Genomic DNA, 15,153 nt, shown 5'->3' with positions numbered 1-15,153 from the left:
CGAATCACATCAGTGTCGCCAATTTATAAAAAAACGATTATAACGGATCACATCAGTGTTGCCAATTTACCGCTGTGCCATCTTTGGGGACGTTTTCGTATTATGACAATTCTGGGTCATTTTTGACATGTGAACAATGTTACTGCTTTATAATTTTTGAACATATTCATTAAAACTATACACTATACCAATGGTCTTATGTTATTATTTTTATTATTAATACGAATTGGTATGTATTCGTTCATTTGTTGGTTATGATTGAGTTATGGACGGTTGTAATGTTATATTATTAGTAAGTACCCATAAATACCATACAAGTGTCATTGTTTATTATAAATAACAATTGTGTCATTCACTAATTTATTGCAGATAGCGGTCGTATTCTTTGGGATAATATATAAAAACATAAACTTCGATTCAACTGTTAATTTAAATGAACATTTTACTCTGTTGAACAGTGTGACTTATCAAATTGGCAGCAAAAACTACTCATATTGGAGTTTGTCCTACCAAGGAACGATTCTTATAAAATTGTTTTCAATGTAAGTTAATTCTATATTTTGATGTCAATTATAGTTGACCACCAATTATCCAGAAATTAAGTTTCAATTTAAGATCTACTTATTTACACTTACGAATACAATTTTTTTGCCTAATGTAGTATGTTAGTTGATTAAGAGTGTTTTTATCCCTTTGAATGACATAATATTAAAACCTAACTTTTTATATAAGATTGTCTTACTGTAAAAATTGCTATCTAACTTTTTCTTCTTTGTAAAAAGAACATTTTAGACACAAGTTTTATTTGTTCATCATTAGTTTAAAGTTGGAATTAATTTTAATGTGAAATATTTAATTCAGAATCTTATTGCAACATCATTTAACCTCATTTCTATAGATCTGGAGATTGTGATTTGTATATATCAAAAAATGGTCTGAAACCGTTGGTAGATCCATTGAGATATGATTTGCATTCAGCAACTTGTGGAGTTGATGAGGTTTTAGTACCACACTCGTGAGTATAGTTTAAAAATTACTCATTCGAGTTCTTCATAATTAAAAAAGAAATGCTCTTCGAGTACAGAGATAATAAAAGAATATTGTTTCATATAGAAAATATTTGAAATCTAGATATGATATGCATGAATTAATTTCAGTCTTTCATTTATCATTACATAGATATATTGAAGAGAATTAATGCTTAAAAGTATTGTTATAATCTTCCTTTTTTGGGTAGGGAACATTAATTGTATTATAATTTTATTACAATGTTTTAGTTTTAAACGGCCTATTAGCATTGGAGTCTATGGTTATTCTGCTTCTGAGAAGAATTTGTGTCAGTTAGATATTTACAAACCCATTGCAGAAGTTGATGTAATATCAGATTATTTAAAATTAAATGGTGGTATGTATTTTAATTACTAATGGTACTGCTAACTTATAATTAATTTATGTATTAATTTCCTATTTTTTAACACCAATTTTTTTATTGTTAATTTATTTGTTAATTTATTTGTTAATTTACTAATTTTTAAGTAATTTTTCAACTTGAATTAATTTATTAAACAGTATATTTACAAAGATAAATTCTGTATATGATTTATTCTGTATATAGATCAATTATAATTTCATTAATTAATAATAATTTTTTTTTTTGGTTTTAAATACTGTTTAAGTATATATAAAATATATCTATGTTAAAAAAAATCATAGAAATTACAATGTTATCAAATGTTTCACATATCAATTTTATTTCTTGATTGTTTTTATATTATTCTTTTTCACATTTTGCAGAATACGTGAATTTTGAGTTATTACAACAAGATCATGAATATGCTAAAGAAAACAGGATAAATTTAGATATAGAAAATAGTAGGAACAGAAATAATTCACCAATACTGAAAATAATTGTTCAGTCTATACTAAGCACAAGTTTTGTGATAGATGCCTTTCTCGAGACATTTTTAATATTAATTTAATTAAGCTGTGAAGGATTTATTATGGAGTCTTCAGATTCTGATGATCCACCAGAAGTGGAGTCAAAGGTATACCCAAATTTGGGAATGCTTGACTATGAAAAGGAAATATTTTTAGATGTTATTCATGCAGATGGCCTTGTTGTTGCTGCTAGGTAAGGCGAATACACAATTATATATAAATTAAGGTTGAAAATGATACTATGATATTAATTTGAACAATGATAAATTGTGATTTAAGTGAATTTTTATAAAAATGTGATAATAAGCCATTATAATTTAGAAATTTAAAGTATATACTATTTTCTTCATTATTTAGTTTAATTTTAAATAAATTTATAAATTATATGGTAAAACTAAGATTATCTTTTTTATCAATGGATATTACATATTACATAAAATTTTATTGGAAATGATTGAATTGATTGATTATTAATTATTGTTATTTAAATTTATATACTAGTTCATACTAGATACATTTTCATATCCCATGACTGTTTTTTTTTCTAATAAATTTGAATTCAACAATATATCAGTTTATTATATTTTTAGGGGGTTGAGTTGTAATGTTATTGTACAAAATTTAATGAAGGTATATTTAGATCCAGCTAATCTTATTATTGTTATTAATGCATCCAGTTTTGAGGAACAATACTTTATCAGTTTCCTCAATAGTGAACATACCCATGTAGCAGCAACTACCGCTCAAGAGAGGTATATTATTTTGAGGGTTATTGCATTATAAAACTATGAATGGTATTAAATTTGTTTTAACACATAATGTATTATCTGAAACATATTGGATTTTTTTTAATCAACTCATATTTCATATTAGCAACAAAAAACACATTTTGATTTTTTTAACATTATGAAGATTAAATATGTAAATGATTTTAAATAAAATGCTCTATTTTAGGGAATCTAATTATTTAAAAGGTGGTATTCATTTTGTTTCTACTAGAATTTTAATAGTTGATTTGTTAAAGGAACGTGTACCAATATCATATATAACAGGAATAATTGTTTTACATGCTCATAGTGTAATTGAGTCATGCCAAGAAGCATTTGCTTTGAGACTATACAGGCAAAACAATAAGGTAACATTACTATAGTTTATATAGGTGTTTATTTTTTGTGTATCACTTAAAGTAAGCTAATTCTACAGTTAGTTTTTTAAAATCTAAGTTGATCTATGCTATGAAACAAATACAAAACGTTATTAAAATAGATTATTTGTATCAATTATTGGGAAGCTTTTTGCAACAATGATTTATTTCAATAATAAACATGAATGCTATTAATCTATCAAAAAATCCCTATTTTTCAATACCATTGCAAAGTATATTAAGTTAATTATATTTTTCTCAACCCATAATTAGTAATTCAAACAATATTTAATTTTCCAGACTGGATTTATTAAAGCTTTCTCTAATAATGTTGAATCATTCACATTCGGGTATGGAAATGTAGAAAACGTTATGAAATCTCTTTTTGTAAAAGAGTTGCAAATATGGCCGAGATTTCATATTTCTGTGACTAACTGCCTGAAACAATTTGAACCTATTGTTATTGAACTTCATATTCCGATGACGGACAAAATGGTTAGGTTACAGACCTGTCTCTTAGACCTTATGAATTTTACTTGCAGGGAATTTAAGAATAAAGAAAAAAATATTGAACTTCATGTAAGCATTAATACATTTTTCACATAATATAAATTCAATATTTTTCCGCATTCACTTTTTATATGTACTTGTTTTTTAGGAAATAACAGTTGAAAACTGTTTAGTAAAGCAGTTTCAAAAGATTTTGCAAACGCAACTGGAATGTAAATGGCATCAACTTAAAACTACTACAAAACAGTTACTGCAGGATTTGCAAGTTCTCAGAAGCCTTATGGTGTATGTAAAAAAATAACAAATATTAATTAATTTGTTTGTCAACTTGTTGATCAATTTATTATCCAAATTTTATAATAAATTAATTCGAAAAAATCAAGATACCAAAATAATTACACTGCATACTACATAAAACTTTTTTAATTAATTGAATTATTGCATGTTAATAATATGCAATAACTTTGAAGCATCAATATTGTTTAAGTTCTTCTAAATCTTTACATATCTAAAATCGTAAGATTGATTTAAAAATTATAGTGATAATAATTATTCATTTTACTAATAAAAGTGCAATAATTATTATAATTTAAGGGATATGATGTATTCCGATGCAGTTTCATTCTATGCTAAAATGAGACAATATCGAACAGCGGAATATGCCAGAAAGAATTTGAGTTGGATTTTATTAGATTCTGCTGAAACCATGTTTGATTTAACAAAACAAAGGGTTTTTAATGATAAACAAGGTTACTATCCAGTTTTCACAATAAGACGACTTCAAAAAACAAAATAATAAGTAAATTTTGATAAATTGAATTTTACTTTCAGAATTTGATCCAGAATTTTGTCCAAAATGGAAATTTCTATTAGAAATTCTTCGAGTTGAAATTCCTGCCCATATAGGTGAACATCAATCAAAAAGCAGTAATACATCACAAAAAATATTGATTTTGTGCAATAGCCAACGTACATGTGCGCAACTTCAAAATGTTCTGAAACTTGGCCCAGAAAAATATTTATTTGAAAATGCATTGAAGGAAGAAATAGATTTATCTAAAGTTTCCAAGCAATTTTCAAATTTCGATGTAAAAGCAGTTTCATCATACTTCAAAATTACAGGAAATTCACAAGCTAACACAACAGATGAAACAGATAATGTTAGAACACGTTCGAAAGCTACTTCTACAATATCTTCTAAGTCTGATGGGAAACCATCTAAAGGAAACGTTTTATTGAGAAATCTTTGTGCAGGTACTTGTTTCTACAGATAGTTTTATTAATTTAACGCAGATTAAATGTAAATTAAATTGATAACATAAATGAACTATTTGTTAACAATAATCATCTCAAATCTCAGATTCTGCAAATATAAAACTAGATGAAAATATTGAGCAAGCACAAAATGAAGATGATTTAAATAAAGTCTTAGAAACTGAGGATAATGCTTTTAAAGAAGATATAAATAAATCTTGCTATCTACTCACATACACGCAAGATTTGTGTGGGTCTGATATTTTGAAGAATAGTACACAGTTATATGAAGATTTTGATGAAGTGAGTGAATGCTTTTATTTAGATATAACCTTGCCCTTTATACTTGAATCTATGTTTATATTTTTAAATTTAATATTAAATTTTTTATTTTTATATTAGATGGAGAATATGGATATGACACGCATATCAGAAGATAAGCCTATGATTTGCATATTTTCATGCAGGTCTATAGATGGAAATATGGATCTGACCAAGTTGTTATTTCAAATGCAACCACATTATATTATTATGTATGAAAATAATATTTCTGCAGTTAGGCAGATTGAGGTAATTCAAATCAATGTCAAATACTACATTTAAAAAAAGATTACAAAATCATTTTAATGAAACATCAAATTAAATACTATTTTAGACTTACGAAGCAAGATTGGGAAGACCGTCACAAGAAAGAACTAAATTATTTTTTTTGATTCATAATGGTACAGTAGAAGAACAATCTTACTTAACAAATTTACGTCGCGAAAAAAGGGCATTTGATTTTATAATAGAAACGAAAAAAGTAAGTGATAATATTTTTTAGTTTGTAAGATTAAAAGGGTAATCGAGTAATCAAGTAAGAGTAATTGGGCATTTTTATATATGTATGTACATCTTTTTTGAAATCTTCCTAAATTGATTGACTAATATTTTCAATAGATTTTATGAGTAAGTTCTAATTTTATGTTGTAATAAACAATTAAAAGGAAAATGAAATTCATTTCTACGATTCATTACTCTTCAGAACATGGTGGTTCCAGAATATCAAGATGGAAAAAGTGAAGGAAATTATTTACTTAAAAAAATAACGGCTAAAAGTCCACAAAAAAGCACACGACAAGCAGGTATTTTTATTTGCCATGTAACTAATTACTAATATCTAATTTTATTATGTTATTATATAACAATATGTTTGCTTCGTTTATTCTACAAAACTTTAAAATTTTATTAATGTTATCGAGTACATTTGTATATGAATTATGTACATCGATTAATTTGCTGTTGATAAATCTATAATTACTTATATAAAATCATGATATTTGTAAATTCATGTTAACTTAACCCTTTCCACTAGTACATTGCAAAAGTATTATGTATTGTCATAAGAGTTCATTACATCGTTTTGTGCACAATTTATAAATTTATAAATAAATATTATTCATAGGTGGACAAGAAGAATCAGAAAAGCCCGAAGTCAAACCAAAAATAATTGTAGACATGCGTGAGTTCAGATCTGATTTGCCTGGTTTAATTCATATGCGTGGCATTCATATAGAACCAGTTACAATTACGGTAAAAATTTACATATTATGACAATAATTCCATTTACTTCCAGATTTTTTTTTATATTAGCATATAAAAAGAAAATCAATTATGTTTTAATGCAAAAGGTAAAAAAGAAAACTATTTTTTTGTAAAACTTTTAACTTTTTAATTTTTTATCTTATTCTAATCATTAATTATAGCAATCGTATTTTGAAGAATGTATTTAGAAATCATATTTCCAATTGTGACACAATATATTGTTCTATAAAAAATAATAAAAAATATTATGTAAGTGTCGAGTCGCATTCATTCAAGGTTCTTTCATTTTCATTTTTGGTTGTAGGTAGGTGATTACATTCTAACACCAGAAATATGTGTGGAAAGAAAATCAGTATCTGATTTGATTGGATCTCTCAATTCAGGAAGGCTCTATAATCAATGCATTCAAATGAGTAGATATTATAGTAAACCTATGCTCCTCATCGAGTTTGATCAGAATGGACCTTTTAATTTACAAGTTAGTCATAATTGAAACTATACTATTGTCTTGAATTAAATTTACAATGTTCTTTTTTGCCTCAGGGACATCATTTAGTTTCTAATGACAAGGCAGGTATAGGCACAATGCAGAAATTGCAGTTGCTGACAATACATTTTCCAAAATTGAGGATAATATGGTCTCCTGGTCCATATGCCACTGCTCAATTATTTGAAGAATTGAAGGTATATGTGTAATTGAAATTATGATATTAACTAGATTTATTATTTAATGATATTTTGCTAATATGCATGCAATTGATAGCATTATTTGGAAATGTTCTACACATTCACTCCGCTATCAACATTTTATTTTTCATTTCATTACCAACAATTTATTTTTATAAAGCATGATAAAGAGCAACCCGATTCTAAGCAAGCTGCAATTTTGGGCACTGATGCCGACACTGTTGACATTGAATATGCAACAGACCATTACAATACGGGCATTTATGATTTTCTTATGAAACTGCCTGGAATTAATAGCAAAAATATTGGTAGAGTTATGAATTGCGGCGGATCACTTGATCAATTAATAAGAATGACCAAGGTAAGCTGAAGTCACAAATGATATCTAATAAAAATACAAGTTTTTTAATTTTTTTATTATTTTTATCTTCCTATATCTGCAACCAAAATTTTTAAGTTTTATTTTTGCAAATTAGTAATAATTTTCTGATTTTACAATCTTTTGTTAGTGTATTCAATATTCAAGATTAAGTTTCTTATTACAAATTATGGTTGTCCTGGAAAATAATTATTCAAATGAAAAACTTTGATACATATTTTTTTATATTTTATGAATTAATAATAGAGATGTTAACTTTGTTTAGGATGAACTTGTTGAACTGTTAGGTAATCAAAAAGATGCAGAAATGTTTTGGGATATTGTTCATCTAATTCATAAACCAGTTGATAATGAAATCAAATCCAGTTCTGCCACAAACAGAAAACTTCGTATGAAAAGTAGATTGGGCAGAAATTTCAAAAAGACGTAATATTTTAATGATTTATTTTAGGAATCGCTTATCAATCATTTAACTTTTTAATCTTAAATGAAATAGTTTCCACATGTAATAATTTAAGTAGAGCAACTTTGTACATAAATTTATCAATTTTACAGTTATCTTATTTGATATTTGATACTAAATATTTTTAATATTGAAATATTTTAACATCTGAAAGTACAAGACAATTTCATATTTCTTAACAACACAATATTATTTGTACTTAAATGTAAATAAGACCTTGCATAGATAACAATAGGCCATAAAAATATAATTCATTTTTTACTTATTATTTATTAATTACATAGTGAATTATTGTTTGTGGTGGTAAAATTTGGTGTTTGAATGAAAATATATGGGTAATATCTGGTATCCACATTATCTAGCACTCTACATTTAGTTTTGTAAGTTTGTATAATATTTTGTATCCATTGTGGCTTACCGTTGCAGGACAATTGTAAAAACTTAATTTTTCGATGATAAAATGTTATAATATATTCAGTTAAATCAGATCATTTTTTATATTACCTGCATTTTAGCATTCCTTTCCGCTGTCATTAAAATGTGTTATTTGGTTACTTTTTTTTTTTTTTTTTTTTTTTTTTTTTTGTAATTTATTTATTTATTTACATATATACATTATTTTCATATCTCAGTCAGACAGAGGTGCCTGGTATGAGAGATTATGAAAAACAGTTTTCATATAATATTTACATTTCATTTGACTATAATATCTATTTCATTAATACAATATCTATATATAACTCTTCAGTCTTCTTTTTCTTCAATTTCCATATAGTACTTCTTTATTTTTCTTCTAAAATTATCATTATCATTGGTCATCTTAATATAGTCTGGCAATTCGTTATATATTTTGGTAGCACTCCATATGACATTTTCTCTCAAATTTTTTTCTATTGCGTTCAATGTGAAAATTGTTGTGTTGTCTCGTGTAGTGTTCATGTATATCTTGATTTGTGTCTATTGTTGCACTTGTTTTAATTCGGTTAAATTTCATTTTGTGTATTAGTTTGCATTTCTCTATTTTAATTATGTTATTTAGTGAATGATTATTTGTTTCTCTCTGCAAGTATTTGGTGGGTGTTAGATGTGGTAAATTATATGCTATTTTTATGGCTTTATTCATTATTCTCTGTATGTCATTTAGGTTTGCTTTAGTTGTTTGGCTCCATGTTGTTATGCCATATAAAATTATAGGTATTATTTGCGTTTTAAGAATTAGTATTTTATTTTTTTTGCCGAAAGAGTGGATCCTTTTCAATGCCCCTGTTAATGTTCCTATCTTTCTTTTTATTTTGTTTATATGGTCTGTCCATGTCAGTTTTTCATTTATTATCAGTCCTAAGTATTTTATGCTTTCCACTTCCTCTATTGCTCTATTATTTACTTCAATTTTTAGTTTAGTGTTCTCAGTATTTTTTCTATGTTTGAAATATATGTATTTTGTTTTATCTATGTTAATTGTTAGTTTATTTTCAGTTAGCCACTCGGTGTATATTTTCATGTCCGTGTTTATAATATCTTCGAGTCTTTTTTTATCCTTATCCGCATATACTATCGCTGTATCGTCTGCATATAATATGTATCTTCCCTTTAATTTTGCGTCTTTAAGGTTATTGGTGTATAATAGATACAATAAAGGTCCTAATACAGAACCTTGTGGAACTCCACAGGTTATGTTACATCCTCCACTTGTGAAATTTCCCACCTTCGTCCTTACCACTCTTTTCATGAGGAAATCTTTGATAATGCTGTAAGACAAACCCTCTACACCTAAATCTATTAGTTTATTAAGTAATATGCCATGATCTACTGTATCGAAAGCTTTTTGTAAATCAATAAAAATTGCAACTGTGTGCATATTTTCCTCAAGGTGCTGACTGATGGTATTAGTTAAATCTATTATGGTATTACTTATATTTGGTATAAAATATTTGCATAGAAAAATAAAAGTATAGTTGAAAATAAGTGGCAGACATAGCTCAAAGGTGTCTTATAGTTGAATACATATAATTTAAATAATCTAAATATTGAAGATTAATGGAAAAAACCCAGTGTCAAGTGAAAATTTCGACAGAATTAAATTTTTGTCTACGATTTTCGGAACACTGATCGACTGATTTGAATAATTCAAAAAACATTCGATTCATATTGATAAGGAGACTTGCTGATTAGTTTTTGGCGAAGGCAAGCCTAGCCATTCTGAAAATGTGGGGAAAAAAGTGCCAAAAACGGCAAATCAGTTTTTAGGAGAACGGAACGTCCAATTTTAAATATAATTTAATAATTCAAAAAGCATTTTACTTGTGTTGACAAGATGAAGAACTGATTAAATTTTTAAGAAGGCAGGTCCAGCTATTATGGACTCTCAATAAAAATAAATTAAAAAAATGTTTATTGGATATATGTACATAGAATTATTAGATATTTTATAGATGTATATAATGTGTAAATTTTTTGTGTGGGTTCCGTACCAAGATTTTTTTATCACGGTAAGAGTGGTTCCAGCAATTTGCCATGCACCCTGCTAGTTCATATTTAAATCTTATTGACAAATCAGTAAATTGTGTTTTTGGCAGCGACCTGTAGAGAACCTGGCCAATGACTTTGAAAATGAGAAATTTAAGTATGATGAACCGACATCATTTATTCAATATTTCTTAAAAACGATGTGAGGATCATGTGAGGATCCCTAGCGTTCTTTAGTAGTATTAGTTCATTGATGGTTCATATCATAGATAAAATCTTGATAATAGGGAACGGGCAAGCTCTCCTCTAGCGGATTTTAAGTGCAACTTGGATTCCAACAAATATGGCGGATGACACATTTATGGGTTGAATTTGCTGTCAACTAATATTTGTTTTGACGTAAAACGTGCATTTTTAGGTTAAACATTTAATAATTCATATTTCTTACATATTTTCATCATTTATTTTTTATGATTTTACAATAACAGAGGTAAGAATAATGAAATTCAAAATATAAATTTTGTTTGCTACTACCAATATGCATACTATTTACATTCAGGAAGGATATTCAATCAGAAAAATATTGAAAGTTCAAAGTTTGAAGAGGCTTTAGTAAATTAAATCAATATTTGCTTAAATGATCATATTTACATGCATAAAAACATTATTAAAAATCCATTTGTGAGTTTGATTCTTAGAAAACACTAATTATGAAAGTTAGAAATTAGTTATATTGCTTTAGGTTTTACTTTTCAGATTCATTGTTGGTAGTTTCCAGGGTATTTGAAAGTAGGTTCTTATTTATTTGCACTCCAGATGGCTTTATTTCATTTGTTAATAATGTGGGCTTAGGCAGAATCACTCCAACCCAAATTAATGTACTCTCGGGCGTAATAAAAAAAAGTAAAATCTGGATGTGCTGTATTAACTGACAAAGGTAAATTCATGAGTAAAAAAGACAAAGTTTTTAATTGTACTTTATAGTCAGGATTTTCATCAATATGGACTGAGTTAGACAAATTAATAAATATAGCAGTACTTGTGCATATGCTATTGTTTAAAATTAAATTTAAAACGGATTACTTTCACCAGGAGATATTAATTAAACTCACTTTGAAGCTAGTGTGCGTATACATGTAGAATGAGTCATACACAGAATGAAAATTTTAAAACTTCTATGTAATATACCAAAGGACTATCAATTTTCTGGTGAAAATATTGTTTTTTTATGTCCTATTTTGGTGAATCTTCAAACTTTCATTATTGGATAAGATGGGGATGGTAAATGAAAGAAATGTTAATTTATATTAGATTAAATATATATGTATCATGACTGTTAGCTTGTATAATAATATTAACTGTACATAAATGTTATATGTAATACATAAATTGAAAGCTTTTGGAAATCAAAGATGAATACTTCTTATATGTACCTAAATTAATCTGAAAGAAAAAACATTGAGAGCATATAATTTAAAGTATAAAATTTTAACAGGTATGTAATATTAAATTCACACAAATAATTACCAATCTATGGAGGAGACCCTCTTCTATCAATATTAGCAAATACTGCTCATCGGTATAAAATTTTGGAGAAATTCTTCAACCGTGCATATACTGATACAATAGCTTCCTAAAACTTTTAAAAGTAATATCTTTTTATGCAATAAAACAAAACATACCTGCAGTAATGCAATAATACAAAACAATTAAATCAAATCAAATTGCAGTGTAGAAATCCTGTAAGTCCTGACATCCTATCAAATATGAGATTCATTCTGCAACAAAGTACTAATAGAAAGATCTAAACTTTGTTCAGCTGATAACACAACATGCAAATCATAAAATATCTTATGGCCTTGTCTGAAAATTTTATCATACCTTTAAGCAACACATGTTTGTTTTAATATGGTGGTCAATAGCAAATACATTTTAATTATGAGTACATACCTCAATGAATCTATCCAACAAAGCAATTTATTTCTTCTAACGTTAATTATAACAAAATTCACTTTCTTATTCATGCGCTTTCTTCACTTAATATACGCACATGATTAGTGACTCAGATATGCCGCATTATTATTAAAAATAAATAAAAATTGCGATTATAAGAAGCAATAACCATCTTTAACAAGCACATAAGTTTGAATAAAACCTGTCAAAATACGAAATAAAACCTGTCAAACGCCATCTTGTTTGGAATCCTTGTTTGCACTTTTTCGCCACCCCGAGAAGTCATGGCGTTTTCACTGACATTTTTATGAGCTTGCCCGTTCCCTATAAAAGTTAGTAAAAGTACACAATTTTCTAATAAATATAATAGCCACGACATGAAAGTATAAAATATATTAATATATTGGACTATGACTACGTTTTGACTTTTGTTTCTAATTCATTATTTATTGATTCTTGACAATGACAGGTGACAACTGTCACCAGCTATCATTTTTAGCTGTCAAATGAAAGTTTTAGCAAACGTGGTTGAAACATGTCATGCCAAACATTATTATTTTTATTTAAATTAATATGATAAATTATCATTAACAAATATTTCAGCATAACAATAAAAGAAAAATATCATAAACATCTTCACAGAAAAACACTTAACTGTGTTTGTACTTTGTGATATAATGATACATAGCTTGTTTATAATAAATAACTCTGGGTAATTTTTAATTCTGATATTTTTATTTGTGTCTAAAAGTTATTTAATTGTGCCAAAATTTTAGTGATGTCTTCCTGGAGAAACATTGGAGAAGTGTTGTTTCACGTTCAGTTTGCGATTATTTTCTTGATGCACAAAGGGCAACTCCAAACGTATGTCAATGAATAAAAATTATTTATATAAATGATCATTCAATAATAGTAAACCTTTTTCTATTATCGTAGCAATGCTTTGTACATTAGTTCAATATCATCAGCTTTATAAAAAAAATGTTTAAATGTTTCAACATTCAACATTTATATGTTAGAGGTATATTTTATGTTCATAGCTTTTCAATATCAAACACGATAGATAAAAAAATACATTTAAATTAAAAAGGCTAAATGTGAAAACTGAAGATTTTATTCAATCTAATTTTGATTTGTATTCAAACAAAGAGTAATTAAATATTAATGATAAATTAATCACTGTAGGATGTACCGCCTGTTATTCCCACACCACATCATTATTTAGTATCTGTTCAACGTGATGGAATAAGCCTCGTAGCAGCTTGCAAACAAGAAGTGGCGCCTTTATTTGTAATAGAGTTTTTACACAGAGTAATTGATACATTTGTGGATTATTTTTCTGAATGCACAGAGACCATAATAAAAGAAAACTATGTTGTTGTTTATGAATTGCTTGATGAAATGTTAGACAATGGCTTTCCATTAGCAACAGAAAGTAACATATTAAAAGAACTTATAAAACCTCCAAACATATTACGAACAATTGCAAATACGGTTACTGGGAAATCAAAGTAAGTACCTTGTTATACGAAAAGATTGATTGATCTTGACCAAGTTGGCATAAAATAATTTTTATTCAAGTGTTAGCGGCACACTTCCAAGTGGTCAGCTTTCAAATGTTCCCTGGCGACGAACAGGTGTTAAATATACCAATAATGAGGCATATTTTGATGTTGTAGAGGAAGTTGATGCTATAATTGATAAATCGGGTGCTACAGTATTTGCAGAAATTCAAGGATATGTATGAAAGTTATGCTTATATAAATAAATAAATTCTTTGTTTTTATACTATGTTACATATTTATAGATCGATTGTTGCATTAAGCTGAGCGGTATGCCAGATTTAACACTTTCATTCATGAATCCAAGATTGTTTGATGATGTGTCATTCCATCCTTGTGTTAGATTCAAGAGATGGGAGGTTTGTTTATTTTGGATACAATCTTATTTCACTTTCAAGAATTAGATAAACATTCTATGCATTAGTAAAACAAATAATATTTTTGGTATAATGTCTTATTTAAGTATACTTAATTTTTTTCAGAGTGAAAGAATTTTGTCATTCATTCCACCAGATGGTAACTTTAGATTATTATCATATCATATAGGCATGCAAAGTGTTGTAGCTATTCCAATATATGTAAGACACCACCTCACCTTTAAACCCAATGAGCAAGGTCGTTTAGATATTACAGTTGGTCCAAAGCAAACGTTAGGTAGAACTGTGGAAGGTAAATTTTCTTATCCAATTTTGACATCAGTAATTGAATTTTTTCTTTTTTACCTAAAACATTCTAAATTCCGAATTTAGGTGTACGTTTAGAAGTTTGTTTACCAAAATACGTTTTGAATTGCTCATTGGTAGCAAATCAAGGAAAATACTCATTTGACCCTGTAACTAAAATATTACATTGGGAAGTTGGTCGTATTGATGTAACAAAACTACCAAATATCAGAGGATCAGTAAGCTAAATTTTAATTTATATTTTATTAAACAATTTGAATTTACATTTTAGTAACTACATTGATTACCATAAAAATTCGTTATAGGTATCAGTTACAAGTGGTGCCAGTACAGTGGAATCAAATCCTTCCATAAATGTTCATTTTACTATTAGTCAGCTCGCTGTATCTGGTCTTAAAGTTAATAGGTTGGACATGTATGGGGAAAAGTATAAACCATTTAAAGGGGTCAAATATGTAACAAAAGGTGGCAAATTTCAAATAAGAATGTGAAATAAAAATCCATATATATATATATATATATATATATAT

General features: G+C 27.2%; 3 protein-coding genes across 5 annotated transcripts in view; all 3 read left to right on the top strand.

The window, feature by feature from the left end:
* The window catches only part of LOC113384494 (UPF0669 protein C6orf120 homolog), a 140,557-nt gene extending 138,558 nt beyond the window's left edge, over positions 1–1,999 (top strand). The window contains exons 1-5 of one of the 2 annotated variants that reach the window (XM_026622210.1): positions 174–292; positions 370–542; positions 899–1,015; positions 1,278–1,405; positions 1,795–1,999. In XM_026622210.1, the coding sequence (XP_026477995.1) occupies positions 266–292; positions 370–542; positions 899–1,015; positions 1,278–1,405; positions 1,795–1,979 (630 nt within the window). In that variant the 5' untranslated portion in view covers positions 174–265 and the 3' untranslated portion in view covers positions 1,980–1,999. Of the gene's footprint in view, positions 1–173; positions 293–369; positions 543–898; positions 1,016–1,277; positions 1,406–1,794 lie in introns of those variants that run through there. The other variant, XM_026622209.1, reaches the window with a different exon arrangement.
* On the top strand, positions 1,966–8,123 carry LOC113384493 (DNA repair endonuclease XPF-like). The gene is made up of 16 exons (XM_026622208.1): positions 1,966–2,131; positions 2,529–2,690; positions 2,893–3,073; positions 3,383–3,661; positions 3,741–3,877; positions 4,187–4,341; positions 4,424–4,846; positions 4,953–5,149; positions 5,249–5,416; positions 5,502–5,648; positions 5,871–5,970; positions 6,291–6,418; positions 6,735–6,908; positions 6,974–7,114; positions 7,278–7,478; positions 7,762–8,123. Exons 1-16 carry the CDS (start codon positions 2,001–2,003, stop codon positions 7,924–7,926), a joined length of 2,889 nt encoding a protein of 962 aa, XP_026477993.1. The 5' UTR covers positions 1,966–2,000; the 3' UTR covers positions 7,927–8,123.
* A 4,591-nt stretch (positions 8,124–12,714) lies between these two features.
* On the top strand, positions 12,715–15,114 carry LOC113384552 (AP-3 complex subunit mu-1-like). Of its 2 annotated transcripts, XM_026622287.1 has the most exons (9): positions 12,715–12,761; positions 12,982–13,090; positions 13,155–13,242; positions 13,564–13,889; positions 13,960–14,119; positions 14,186–14,299; positions 14,423–14,609; positions 14,690–14,841; positions 14,929–15,114. In XM_026622287.1, exons 2-9 carry the CDS (start codon positions 13,056–13,058, stop codon positions 15,112–15,114), a joined length of 1,248 nt encoding a protein of 415 aa, XP_026478072.1. In that variant the 5' UTR covers positions 12,715–12,761; positions 12,982–13,055. The 2 variants fall into 2 exon arrangements, with proteins under 2 accessions (XP_026478072.1, XP_026478071.1); XM_026622286.1 differs by lacking the exon at positions 12,715–12,761 and having other exon boundaries at positions 12,921–13,090.
* The last annotated feature ends 39 nt before the right edge of the window (positions 15,115–15,153 follow it).

The sequence above is a fragment of the Ctenocephalides felis genome, unplaced genomic scaffold (genome assembly GCF_003426905.1).
Source record: "Ctenocephalides felis isolate EL2017-DRISC unplaced genomic scaffold, ASM342690v1 CF-g0.4_SCAFFOLD_03571, whole genome shotgun sequence".
In the NCBI taxonomy this organism is placed as follows: Eukaryota; Metazoa; Arthropoda; class Insecta; order Siphonaptera; family Pulicidae; genus Ctenocephalides; species Ctenocephalides felis.
Note: the sequence above shows the minus strand (reverse complement) of the source record. Positions and strands in the feature narration are given on the sequence as shown.